Source organism: Eschrichtius robustus, chromosome 5 (assembly GCF_028021215.1).
Source record: "Eschrichtius robustus isolate mEscRob2 chromosome 5, mEscRob2.pri, whole genome shotgun sequence".
NCBI lineage: Eukaryota > Metazoa > Chordata > Mammalia > Artiodactyla > Eschrichtiidae > Eschrichtius > Eschrichtius robustus.
The window spans coordinates 72303439-72317728 of NC_090828.1; the positions used below are offsets into that span (position 1 = coordinate 72303439).

Sequence of the window (14290 nt, forward strand, 5' to 3'; positions counted from 1 at the left end):
TACTGTACAATTTAAGGGCAACCAGAAAATGGAATCAACAAGAAAAAATTATGCAACACGTACAGATGAAACTTCAATCTCCATATATTTACCTTGCAGAAATTTAAAATCCATTTTAAATAAATATCAAGCGTATACTTAGCTCATGAAGAGTAAATCCTATGCTTAACTTTTATGCAATATCATGGAGAAATGTCAAACTAAAAAATAAAATAGCTTTTCAGAGAATTTCTCATGTTTTCTATTGGATTAACTCTACAGAAGAAAATTCAGTCAGAACCAATTTTCAGAATGTATTAAGACTCTAGCACTTAGGAGTTAACTTGTAGCACCCACATCTTTCACTCTCAGTTGAGTCTGGGTATATATTTCAACTTCACCTTTTCCCTCTCGTTCACATGTTGGGAGTAGACCCTCCTATATGTTTAGAAAACTAAATTCTAAATGAGAATGTTAGTTGAAAACAAACAAGCAATCTGGGGAAAATGTACACTGCAACAAATTACTCTCATCACATTTGACAAAGTATCAATTATAATTTACAAAAGAGAGATCTTTGTATTAGCCAACATGATGGATCTGAACTAAGAAGGTATGAAGGAAAAAAAGATTTACACTAAATGAAGTCCCACTTTATTATATCATTTGATTCCTTTATATACCATTTCCACACATACTAAAGTTGTGAAAATGCATTACCTCGTTGTACCTCTAATCCTTTTAAAACTTTAAAAAAACCTTACTTCAAAGGATGCTAAGCTTTCTCTAAAGGTAAAAATATTATGCACATTACAGGTTAACAGTCCAAGTATTTTGAAGATGAGTATAGAAGATAATCAATTGGAGAATACATATATAAAAACACTTCAAAGAGTGTACTGGAATCTGATCATGGGATGCCAGTTGCTTTGGGTGAAAAAGCACAATAGGTAGGGTAATCTTGGATTCCCAGGAACTGTTCCAGAGCCACCAATATCTGTGCCCACCTGGTATGAAGCACCCTGGAGGTTGTAGGACTTTGAGAAGAGGGTAAGCTGTGCAGATGCCTGTAAAGATTTGGGCATTAAGTGCCTTCACATAGGAGCCCAGGCAGAAGTCCTAAAGCTGGAACGTGATCTTAAGAGATTGGAGCTGCTGGCGGAGCTGGCTGCCTATTAAAGGTCCATGAGGACCTGAACAAGGAGCAAAAAAAAAAAAACAAAAAAAAACAAAAAAACTATGGCTTCTGTTAGGGACTCAGAATTAGGACTCTTTTCACCACTATATTCCTAGAACTATATATAAACCCAGGGAACACCTTTTATGATCTAACAAAGCTAAAGAACAAGTAAAATTTCACACACAAAAAATCTAAAGAAGTGTGTTTTGATTAGTAAACGTGTCTTCTTTTAAAAAAGTGAACATTAAAAGTGTTAAAATTAAGGTGATTAAATATATATTTTTAATTTAAATAAAATACTGATGGTTAAAATAACACCCTTCCATACATTAAAATTAATTTAATTTTTAAAAAATAGGCTCTTAAAAAACTAGTGTCAGTTGCCCAACCCATCTTTCCCAAATCAATTATTCTGGTATTATTAAGACTATAAATGAAGCTCTAATTTGGTAAAAGAGTATATATACTTAGGTTTTGCTCTGTGGGTTTAATTTGCAAAAGTAAATTCAACAAGTCTGGGGAAGGGAAATTCCACCTACTTTCGAGATCTTCCATATGTGCCTGAAGAGTTCTTGCAAGGTTAATAAACTAGAAACAATGCAGAAAGAAATACAGTAGTTTAAATGTAGCAAATGGATCTAAAGAGAGAATCAGTATAAGAGATTCATTTCTACTTAAAAGTCAAACATAATTTTAAGCCTTTAAATAGGGGGTTTTTCTCCCCCCACATCAAAACTTAACAAGCTTAAGGATATGATTTTTTTAATGTCTTACATAATCATTATTGCGATATAAAAATCATATATTAATCACGTAGAAATTGGGAGCAGATACAATATAATATTCTATGAATACCGCTGTCTTCTTGCATTGATATAATACTTCCAAAAACTATGGAGAAAAAAAATTAAACCTCTGCAATTTGGACCCAAGTGAATTTTACTGGTCAATTAAAAAAATAAATCAGTATTTTCCTGCCTAGAAGTATTGCATTTGACTCTGTACTTTTAAAAAAAATCATAAAAGTGACTTCCACTTTAATATTAACTTGTGTATACCTTTTACAAAGGCATGAATTCAACACATCTTATTATATACTTTATATGGTTCGGTCACTCTGAAGAGATTAAAGTTGCCTGTTTAGAAATCAAGAGCTCTTTGCTCAAATTCTGAAAGCTCTTGATAGTTCGTTCTCTTTTCTCTGAATGATAATAATCTGTCAACTGGCTCACAGGAATAATGTTTACATGATTACAGAAAAATGTTCTACCCATATACACTGAATTGGTTATTTGATAATTTTCAAAATATAATAGAAACATTATACCTCACCATAAACTCTACTAAATTTTCATCACCAAGAGAACATCTATATAAAAAATAGTTTGAAGGATATGTTTATGAACACATTTCAAGATATTAGGTGTTCAGAATGCTACTGTAATGAGATATAGACTCTAGTCCCTGCTACATAAAATGGGCAAGGCAGTAGAGTATATAAATTTCCATAACAGTACCTTTTAATTAAAAATACCTAACAAACAGCTAGCTTAAGTGTTAAATTAAGGCAATAGTGTATAGACTAAATGCCAAATAGTCCAGATCTTAAGTAGTTTGAAATATGGAGGCTTAAAAACTACTACACTGGTAATCTTTTACAAGACAGTAACAAATAAATTGAAGTTAATTTCCCATACTCTTTCAGTTTTTGGAGTTCAATTTCAGGTTTCTAAGTTAAAATACTGAGTCTTGTTTTTGTTTTTTAATTAAAAAGAGCATTTTCCTTAGTACTTCCAATTCTGTCCCTGTTTTTCACTGAAATATATTCCAATCACCTTCAAGAGCTAGAAAATTACTTCTTTTTCTAAAACAGCTTTATGAGAAAATTAGGCTGCTTGATACAGAGGTAAGCCAGACAGCAATTTCTATTAAATCTACAGTATCTTTAATTTTAAGAAAGATTTTAATATAAGAACTCCCCAAAGGAAATAGACTGTGAACATATAGAACAATCTGCTTTCCAAAGCAAACACTTGTTGCATCACATCCACCCTTTTCCCCTGCTCCAAGGTTACTTACTCGGACACGTGTGCTTGGTTCATTCGTATTTCCCATCATATCAGAAAAGCTTTGTTCGCACAAGTGCAATAACACAACTAGGTAGAGACCAGAGCTGATAAACTCATACTCAGCCTTCAACAGGGAAGCAAACGAGAAAAAGAAGAATATGGAGAATGAAAAATTAATAGACAAGAGATTGACATCCAAAGTATACTGAGAAACTAGAGGAAATGTATTCATATCCAGTCTTAGTAAGAGATACAGCACCATCTATTAAACCAAGAAATAAAAAGTCACCCTCCATAATTTCATAATTTTACTAATGCTATAAGGTGTACAAATAGGTGTGTGAATATCCTCTTTATTTTCATACAGTCTTCTTTTATGTAATTTATATAAAAGTGGGACTTTTAACTCATTTGATGGTAGAATGAATGCTCTGGTTCTATCAAGTTATAAAGCGCCTAACAGATTTTATTAATACAAATGGCTATAAATGTTTACTTAATTATCATTTCATCTATAGCTAAATCAATAAATTATACAATTAAAACCTAGTCAAATGGGTCAAGTGTTTATTACATAATATAATTAACTTTAAGGTAACAGTAAGTATAAAAATGAATAAAGGTAATAGAGTAACTGTTCTTCATATCATTCACATAGAAATTTATAGTGGGTAAAACCTGTCCTTTGGTTCAAAATTGTTGTTTTGAAGCTAATAATACAAGTCATGAATATAGTGTTATTAAAAGTCTAATCTATCCTGTAATTTTTATACAGTGAACTACCTGTAAGTTGTACCATTTTTGGTAATTAACTCATCTGAAGTTAAGAACTATACGTTCTTAGTAACAACTTCAGCAAGTAACTGGTTATCAGATTCCACAGAGCAGTCAAGAAATTTGAAATTGACTTATTAAAACTTTCTTTAAATCTTTGCTTACTTTTCTTATTTTTAACTTAAAAGAAAATAAATTTATGTCCTGAAAATTTTTTTAAAAAATTTTAATGTTTATCACCTTGAAAAAAATGAAGCTACTGGATAATGAGGAAATAAACTGCATTAAGCTAATCATTTCAAATGAGAGTAGTTCTTGGGCCCCCAGAATCCAAGATTCACACAGAACAAAGAAGTTAAAGCCAGGAAGCTTAATCAAGGCTGTCACTGCTTTTACAATGACTCCACCTAATATTTCCTCACACCTAAATTATTTAAGATTGTGGGTCATTAAATCCTTGGAGAACCATGAAAACATTCCTGGTTGAATCGAAATGCCAAAGAACCACCTTTAAGAGACATGATGGAGCACCTAGAGAAGGAAGAATGGCAGAAGAAAACCATCCTTTGAAACCTACTCTCATTTTGAGAAGATGAAAAAAAAATTTTTTCTTTCCATCATTCTATTTTTACATACTCTTTTCCCCGTTCTTTAAAATACCAATGCTCAGCTGTCTAGAGAGACTCCTTAGGGATTTAAGACAATTCCTTGCTGAAAACACTATTCTCTTTGGACAAGTGGCTCATTAAAGAATAGAGTAATAATTAGTATGAATAGCATCTATGCTACATCAATTGCCTTAATGGTTCATTAATTATATCAGTGATTCTTAACCTGGATCTAAGTAATCAGCTTCAAAGGATCTGGGAATCCCTTAAATCACATACAAATATTGTGTCTTTGTATATTTTGTTAGGAGTGTGATTTTAATCAGATTTTCAAAGGGTATTCATTATTCCCACATTTTAAAAGTAAAGGGTATCCATAAAAGATCATGTTGCTTGATTCCATTTATACGAAATGTCCATAATGGATAAATCCAGAGACAGAAGGCAGTTGGTGGTTGCCGAAGGAAGCGGGGACAGGGAGCAACTGGTTAAGGGGTACAGGATTTTCTTTAGGAGAGATGAAAGTATCTTGGAAGTAGATGGCAGTGGTGGTTGCACAACATCGCAAATATACCGAATTGTTCACTTTAAAATGATTTTTATGTTTATGTGAACTTTACCTCTATCAAAAAAAGGGGGGTGTCCACTACTCCTTAATTTAAAGTGCTTTTCAAGCATTCATGCATTCTCCCACCATCATATCTCTTTTTATAACAAATATGCTAAGCATACTTGGAGAGTACGGCTCTTGAGTCATCCTTGTAATCTCCTTTAACATCTTTTTTCCCCCAGAATTTTCCTTTAGCAGGAAGAAAAGGGGGAAAATATTGAACTCTTCATTCTAACTATCTAAGCATCTCAAAAAATTTTTTTAATTTAAAGCTTCAAGAAACAAAAATTAGTGACCAAATCAATTATTAGGAGAATAGTTATCAATAATACCAAAAAATCTGAGAAATGAGAAGAAAATATTTGAAAAAAAATTTAATAAGAGCAGATTATTCATTATATGAATAGACTATAATGACACAAATACTAAAAGAAAGAGGTTTATAAACAATGTGAACTTGGAATTAAAGATTTCTTAAGTAAGTTGTTCATCATAAAGTTAGAGGTAGGAATGAGGAGAGTGGAGGGAACCAGGATAGTAGAAGAACATGGGGGCAGATAGGCACATAAAAAGCTATTCCTAACATTAAAAAAAAAGGAAGGGAGGAAGGGAGGGACGGAGGGATGGAGGAAGGGAGGGACGGAGGGATGGAGGGATGGAGGGAGGAAGGAAGGAAGGAAGAGGATGAAGATCCAGGGCTTGGTGTTTCAATCATGTTCTAGGACTAAGAGGTATTCACAACTGAGACAGCTCTTAGCATGCCTATTTGGGGACCACTTAGTAAGCCTTTATTTTCACGTTTATTTAGGAACCATATAATAAATTTTACCTTAATAATTTAAAACCTGCGACTTGCTTTTTTGCCTTTCACTTTCAAAAAGTTATAGGAAAGTAAAGAAAAATTATAAAATTATACCTAATGCAGTAAAAGAAAATGTTATTATTATTATTTTAATGCAGGTTTTCTGACCATGATTTAATCTTTTCTTCAAGAGTTGTCCTTTAAGCACAGAATAGACACTTACCAAGGTAAATTAGGCAAAATATACTAACTTGTTCATTTGCATGAGCTCTATGTAGTTCATGAATATCAAAATCCTCCAGGTTAAGCTGCAACTTCTCTTTACAGAGTTCACAGGTGGTTACAGCCTCTAGCGAAGAACCTGGTAAAAAATTACAAGTAAAGCTTAATTTTGCAGGGTCTCCACAAAACATTTTTCCTTGTAGGTTTAAGCTTAGAACACAGAAAACTGAAAGGAAGGCAGGGAGGAAGAGATAGCAGGGAGACTGTGCTACGACCATAAACCAGTAATGTCTCCTAAAATATCAATCAGTAACACCTGATGTGCATGTCAAGTCCTACTCTGTGGTACCTAAGCCTCCACCCATTTTTCCCCCCAGACGCTCATACATTTTGATATGGGAAGCTGACAATGGAATGTTAGTTATCTGTACCTCCTACTTCCTCCTTAAGTACTCTGGCAAGATGCCAAGAAAACATGGTATCTAAAACAACTAGTTACATATACTCAGGCTAGTATCTTTAATGTGACGACATATACTAAGACCTTCTGTGGTCGAAGAAATGTGTCTTCCCTGCAGCATAGAAGGCAAAAAAAGGGATCCACCTTTGTTCAGATAAAAACAGCTCCCCGGGGCCTCCCTGGTGGCGCAGTGGTTGAGAGTCTGCCTGCCAGTGCAGGGCACACGGGTTCGAGCCCTGGTCTGGGAGGATCCCGCGTGCCGCGGAGCAGCTGGACCCGTGGGCCACAATTGCTGAGCCTGCGCGTCTGGAGCCTGTGCTCCGCAACAAGAGAGGCCGCAATGATGAGGGGCCCGCGCACCGCGATGACGAGTGGCCCCCGCTTGCCGCAGCTGGAGAGGGCCCTCGCGCAGAGGCGAAGACCCAGCACAGCCATAAATAAATAAATAAATAAATAAAAATTGTATAACTTTAAAAAAAAAAAAAACAGCTCCCCTCCGCCATGAAAAGAATGAAGTCCTTATACATGCTACAACTGCTAAGTAAAATAAGGCACAAATAAGATACAAAAAGGACAAATGTTGTATGATTTCACTTATAAGAAATATGTAGAATAAGCAAATTCATAGAGAAAGTAGATCAGAAGTTACCAGGGGCTGGGGAGGAGGGGGAGAAGGGTGTTAGTGCTTAATGGGTATAAAATTTCTGTTTAGGGTGACTTAAAAGTTTTGTAAACAAATAGTGGTGATGGTCACAAAACATTCGGAATCTACTTAATGTCACTGAATTATACACTTAATAATGGTTAAAAGGGCAAATTTCATGTTATATCAATATATATTTTACCACAATTAAATAAAATTCCATCTGTCCTGTAGGCACTCAACACTTGGTTACTCCTAAGCTTCTGGCTCCAATTAAGTAGGTCTTGTCTAATTAAATATATAGCCATTTTCCCCCTTGTGTTTATTTTTAGACAGGGTTTTAAAATGAAAAAAGGTACTAAAAATTAGAGCCAGTCATGTGCATAAACAAGATAAAGATTTAGATTCAATTTAACTAACATTTACGGAGTGCTTGTTATGTGCCAAAATAGATTAGAAGTTCTGGAGATTCAAGGATAAGTCCATAGTGTTATGACCTGATGGAGAATATAAAGAATGTGAAACTTTAGAAGGCTTTCTCTTATCAGACATTTATTCTCTGATTCAGAAGCAGGAAAAATGTGATGGTCATAAAATATGGACACTGGATATCATTAAAACAAACTCTTTCACATCTTAGGGTTTCATTTTTCTCTTCTACGGAACAAGTGACCTACAGAAGTTGCTCAAAAAGGTCATATGCAGATGGGAGGAACCCATTTATCCCTACAATCTTTAATCCAGGATTCTGTCCTTTACATCCCACCTCATTCAGTAGGCCCTGACTGCATTTGCCTAAACTTGTACTAGACGTATTCTATTCATCTTTGAACATCCTGTAGAGTTTCAACAGTCCATATATAGTAGCTGCCTAATAAATGTTTAAATGAATCTCTACCAGAGAATCACCTACCAGATGGGGTCTTTATGAAAATACGAGAAAGCCTTGTGGAAACTAAAAGGAAGGTTCAGTTCTTGAGATCTTAACATTCATTTGACCATGAATACTTATTATTACCTTTAAAACCTATTTAATTGAGTACTTACTATGAGTCCAATACTGTGAGAAACTATTCATAAACATCATCTCATTTGACCTTAACAACAAGCTATTACTCAATTTGATTCATGACGGAATTGAGGCTCAACCCCAGACCTACTTAAAAATATTTAGGAATGGATCTGAGGCATCTATGTTTTTAAAAACTCCAATGGGTAATATTTTGATCAGCAACCAGGGTTCAGAACCAATGTTAAAAGAGACTTACTCAAAATCCTATAGTTAAGTGTTGGAGTCAATATTCCAACCTAAGCATGTCTAACTCCAAAAATCCAATGTTCTTAGACAATATATTGTATTATCTGTTTTCCTGCCTACATAATACTAACAATCCAATTGCAAATGTAACAGAAGGTGAGTCAAGTTGTTTTTCATTTTGGTGATATCTAACATTTCTGGACCCTTGCTAAGTGTCAAGAACCATGCTGAGCACTCATTTTATCTTAATAACACCCCAGGGTGATGACTAATAAAGCCTATGAGGCTGTCATAACACTATACAGCCAAGAAGAGGCTGCTACAGGTAAGACAGCCCATCACACAGGTTTGGGATCAGGTTAGTTTAGAAGAAAAGATAACCCCCTACCCCAAGGAGGCCTTTGCTAACCTTGCAGCAGGAAAAAATTTCCCACTACCTTCGTAACCTCCAGTTTGAATAGGTTACTCAAACTCCTCCAACAGATTATTAACGTTAAAATTAATACCATCATACCTCACAACCTGTTTGCCTATGCCACCCAGCTATCACCATCAGACTGTCATTTTCACACAATTATGTACATTTACTACTCCGATCTAATTTCCCACCCTACTAGTCACATTTCACTAGGTCCTCTGGTACTCATGGTCCAACATTAAATTCCTCTTAACCAATCTCCTTTATGAATTATCTCTTCAACTTCAAGCCTGAACTACAGTGCTTCACAAACTGATACATACTCTTCTGCAGCCATTTTTTTCCCCACAACACTTTGTACCTCAGGACCAAGAAATAGGGATAGATGCCCCCTCCCCACACCTATTGCTGTTTTGAAACTCTAAGTCCCTCCTCATTCATTAATGACTTTAGCACGTCTCTTCTTTACCCAACTTATTTCTTGGCTATTTCAACAGCCACATAAGACCACATTTGATTCCGACTTCCTCAACATCCTTGCTTCCAATATTACCCTTCCCCACGGTTATGGTCATACCGTTGACCCTGTCATTGCAGTGTACTGCACTACTCCTAAAATCTGTATTTTAAGCATCCTCTCCTGTGCACCTACAACTTTTCATCATTTTAGCTCACCTACTCTGGCAATTCTCTTCAATGTCACTGAGATTCAAAGACACTGACCCTACCACTTCTCACTATCCACTTCCTAATGTTCTTACTCCCTTCCTTATTTTGTCTAATTTCTAGGCTCACCACAACTACAGCCTTACAAACACCCTTAACTCCCTTCATCATATTTGCCTGGCAAAGGTCCCAACCCCATCGAACTCAAATCCTCATCTGTATCCAAGTATCTGAAAACTGCTTCTAAAAAAAAAGGTACACGTATCCCAATCCCACTTTTAAATCATATTCACGGCCACAGATTTTTATGGACATTAGTACTACCTGAAAACCCTGAAAGCATTTTAGAATGTTATTTTCCCCACACATGAAAATCTCTTAACCTATCCCCTCATCAGCTAAAGACCTTACTAAGAAAACAGAAGCAATTATATAGGAATTCAAGCACCTTCTCACCAAAGCAACAAACTGATCAATAATCCATATCTACACTAGCTTTCTAGAGATGAAGTACCCTTTTTCCTATTAAAGGCTAACTACTCAACTTGTGCTCTGGATCCCATCTTTCCTTTCCCTTTTCATAATTTTTTTTCTCTCCATTGTATCTCTTGTTAAAATAAAAAATGCCCTCAAATTTCTACCTCGAAACAAAAACAAAACAAAAACATGTACCATGACCCCATATAACTCTCCAATTCCTACCCTGTATCTCCAATCTCCTTGACAGTAAAGCTTATTGTTAAGAGGGCGTCTATGCCGCTGCTTCCCCAGTCTTACTCAGCTCAATTTAATCATACAAAGACACCTCCCCAGCACTGAAGTCACCAAGGTCATCCATGCTACCAAATCCAGCTGTCATTTCTTTGTGCTTATCTCTTTGTTCTGATTTCTTTGCAGTACCTGACAGGGTTGGTTACACCCTCTTAAAACATTTTCTTCTTCTGGCTTGCACAACACGACATTTTCTCTGTTTTCTTCATACCAGACTGAGGCTGCTCCTCAAATCTCCTTCTCTGTTCCCACTAAGCATTTGGGTGCCTCAGGGCTCTGCCCTGGGCTCATTTGTTTACTATCTGCTCTTGCTCAAGTGACCTTATTTAATCTCAAATCTTAAAATATTATGTGCTCATGATTCCTAAAACTGTTATTTTCTGCACTAAAACCCCTGAAACATCGCGCCTGTCTTGCTAACTGCCCATAACCATTTCCATATGGTTATTTAATAAACAGTTCAAATACAACATTTCTAAAACAGAACTCTCGGTTTCCTCTCCCAAATTTATTCTATTCTCAGTCTTCTTTATTTTCAGTCAATGGCCCCACCATTTATTTAGTTGCTCAAGGCAAAAATATGAGCTTCTCTAAGTGTTCTTTCTCCTTCACTCCACCACATCCAATCCACTGGCGAGTCTTATAGAATCTACCTCCAAAACATACCAGAATCCATCATCCATTTCTACCACCACCACCACCATCACCACCTCTTGTAAAGATAGATTCCTGGTTGGTCACCACAATAGATTCCCGGTTGACCTCCCTGCTTCTACTCTTGTCACACTAAAATCCACTCTTCACAGAGCAGCCAAAATATAAATAAGATCATTTCACTCCCCTGACCTTCAGTGGCTTCCCACGACACTTACATAAAAATCTAAGCTTCTGACATTAACTTTCAAAGTCCTAAATGAGCTAGCCTCTGCTAATCTCTCTTACCTCATCACCCCTCTCCTTTCCCACTAATTATACTCCAGCCATGCGGGGCCTTCATTCAATTCCTCAAACACACCTAAGTCATTCCCACCTTAAAGTCTCTGTACTAGCTGTTCTGTGTGCTGGAATGCTTTTCCTCTCATTCTAGAATAGCTAGCTCCTCTTCATTCAAGTATAAATGTCCTCACCTCAACAAGGCATTGCTTTAACACGTAATCCCACCACGAGAGCAAGTGCCTTGTCTGTCTTGCTCTCTATATCCCACATCTAGAACAATGCCTGGCTCCATAACAGGCACTTAATAAACAACGACTCCCTACAGTAATTTTACTGCTGCATAACAACATGAGAGACAATAAATCTTTCTCAAGGACACACAGTTGGTAAACAGTAAGAATATTTCTTTGATTCAAAAATATCTTGCATGATTGTAAGCGTCACCAACAATAACAAACTACAGTTGCACTATACATGTATGGGAGTAGATTGTTCAGTAAATGAAATATAAGAAACACTATTATATGTTAAATTTATGAAGCAAGACTAATGCTCTTCAATGCTTTTGCTTCAAAAAATGATTGACGCTTTTGATAAGAGTATAAATTTGACAATCAATAAATTATAACCAGATTTGTTAATTAAAATGCATACATACGTGCATCTCTTGGAAAAACTGTGAAAACAAAATACACAAAAGGGTAAATCTTACCAGAGTTAATTTTGGCCTGTAACCATTTTTTCATACACTCTTGGTGGACATACTGCAAACTTCCTGTGCACTTGCATGGCTCTATCAGCAAGTTAGAGGATGATGCAGCTGCCATCTGACAAATTCTACATAAATCACCTTCTTCTTCTTCAGAGTCCTCTAAAAGGAGGCTGGAAAAGAAGGTACATTTCCTAAACAGAGCTATCAAAACCATCCTGGTTGGTCATTTCCAGTCATACATAATCCCAAACAATATCATGGTCTCTCTGGGTAGAAAAAAGGCAAACAACAACAACAATAAACAGGAACTTCTAAGAAAAACTGTATCAATAAGAATAAAAATTATAATAAATATTTTAAAGGTAAATGAAGTAGGCTATCCTATTACTTATCTTCAAACAGTTTAAGTAATTTTGTCTTTGGTACCACAGTTTATTTTTTTTTAATTTTATTTATTTTTTATACATCAGGTTCTTATTAGTTATCTATTTTATACATATTAGTGTATATATGTCAATCCCAGTTTCCCAATTCATCCCACCGCCACCACACCCGCCCCTGCTACCACAGTTTAAACTCCATATTTTTCACAATCAATTTGTAAGTTTCACTAAGACTTTAATTTCTGCAGTACCACAGACTACTTCAATTCCAGCAGTATAAAGATAATGTACTTATATACCCATCACTTTTGTCCCTGCAAAACTTTTTTTTTTTTAATATTTATTTGGCTGCACCGGGTCTTAGTTGCAGCATGCGGGGTCTTTTAGTTGTGGCGTGCGGGCTCTTAGTGGCAGCATGCGGGATCTTTTAGTTGTGGCATGTGGGATCTAGTTCCCCGACCGGGATCGAACCTGGGCCCCCTGCATAGGGAGCACGGAGTCTTAACTACTGGACTACCAGGGAAGTCCCTGTCCCCCCAAAACTTTTCAGACAACTTTGATGAACTAAACAAATATTGACTTGTGATTTTTCAATTTACATGTTAGCAGAGCCACATATGTTTAAACTGATAGGCTTTTTGTATTAAATCATTAATTTAAAACACCAAAAGAAGAGATTTAAAACTTCTTCGTTTTCCCCACCCAGCAATGTTATTAAATCATCCTGATTTCTACAAGCGTAGGCTTTTAAAGTGTGGAGCAGTTTCCATTAACCTATGTCCTCTATTTCACAGGCCAACATGTACTGCTTAATTTAAATGCAGAATGGTCACTGTAAGACAGGTAGTTTTTTAAATTAAAATCCCTATTGCCTTAGTCCACTGCTGACATGAAAAAGGTACTCAGTAAAGTGATGATACAGAAAGCTAAACTGTTATTGAAATATAACCTGGATTATATGGGTTCCAAATGAGTTCAGCAAAAGATGTGTGGAAAGAGGAACAGGTGTACTTTTAGGTGACTTTCATGCCTAGGATTAACCAGAGATACAACCTCAAGCATTAGTGTTTATGTTTTACCTTTAGATATAACTTTCTTTGGTTGATGGTTTTTACTTTGGGAGACTCAATTTTTTTACACTTTCATTCATTTAATTGTAAAGTATCTTATAATCCTCATTTTTAAGCAAAATATGTAATAAAGGAACACACACACATATAAACTCTATCAAAATAACCAACAAATGCTGCTTTTTAAACTATCTAACCAGACAGGGTGGTGCTGGCTTAATTAGTTTCTCTTTGGAAATCACTAAATTAATTTTTTGCCCTACTTACACTACTGCACTCAAATTAATCTAACTTTGAGCACAAGAAATATAATAGTTACTACATTACTCAGTAGACAGCTTGCAATTAGAGGGAGCTCCTGTAATAACACTAAAGCTAACACTACCAGGGCAGAGTAAATCTTTCTACAAGAAAGGAAAAAGAGCAAATTTTAAAAGAAGAGAACAGTCACATGGTAACAATTTGTCCTATATAAGGAAAAGTGGGAAGATACGAGTCAATGTTCAATATCTCAGAAAGCATGCGAAGCTCCCTTTATTCCCCAGAGTAAGATTTGAATGTATTTCCTCTTAAAGACCAAAAAACCCTAAAATGATAGTAACAACTATGCTCCCCCAAAATTCCATTACATGGGGCCTTGATGAACAAGAAAAAACAAAAACACCCAACGACTTTAGCTTTATATAAGTCTTTTCTTCTTACAAGTATATTTTACATGTACTATCCTAT

At 35.7% G+C, this 14290-nt stretch overlaps 1 protein-coding gene across 6 annotated transcripts in view; it reads right to left on the reverse strand.

The window, feature by feature from the left end:
- MARCHF7 (membrane associated ring-CH-type finger 7) overlaps positions 1-14290 on the reverse strand; it is a 45822-nt gene that overhangs the window by 2097 nt on the left and 29435 nt on the right. For 3 of the 6 annotated variants that reach the window (XM_068545049.1, XM_068545048.1, XM_068545053.1), the window contains 5 exons: positions 12109-12278; positions 6274-6383; positions 3239-3352; positions 1699-1747; positions 987-1172 (listed from right to left, as the gene is read on the reverse strand). In XM_068545049.1, coding sequence (XP_068401150.1) covers positions 1099-1172; positions 1699-1747; positions 3239-3352; positions 6274-6383; positions 12109-12278 — 517 coding nt within the window. In that variant the 3' untranslated portion in view covers positions 987-1098. The remainder of the gene's footprint in view (positions 1-986; positions 1173-1698; positions 1748-3238; positions 3353-6273; positions 6384-12108; positions 12279-14290) is intronic. The other 3 variants (XM_068545051.1, XM_068545052.1, XM_068545050.1) reach the window with 1 other exon arrangement.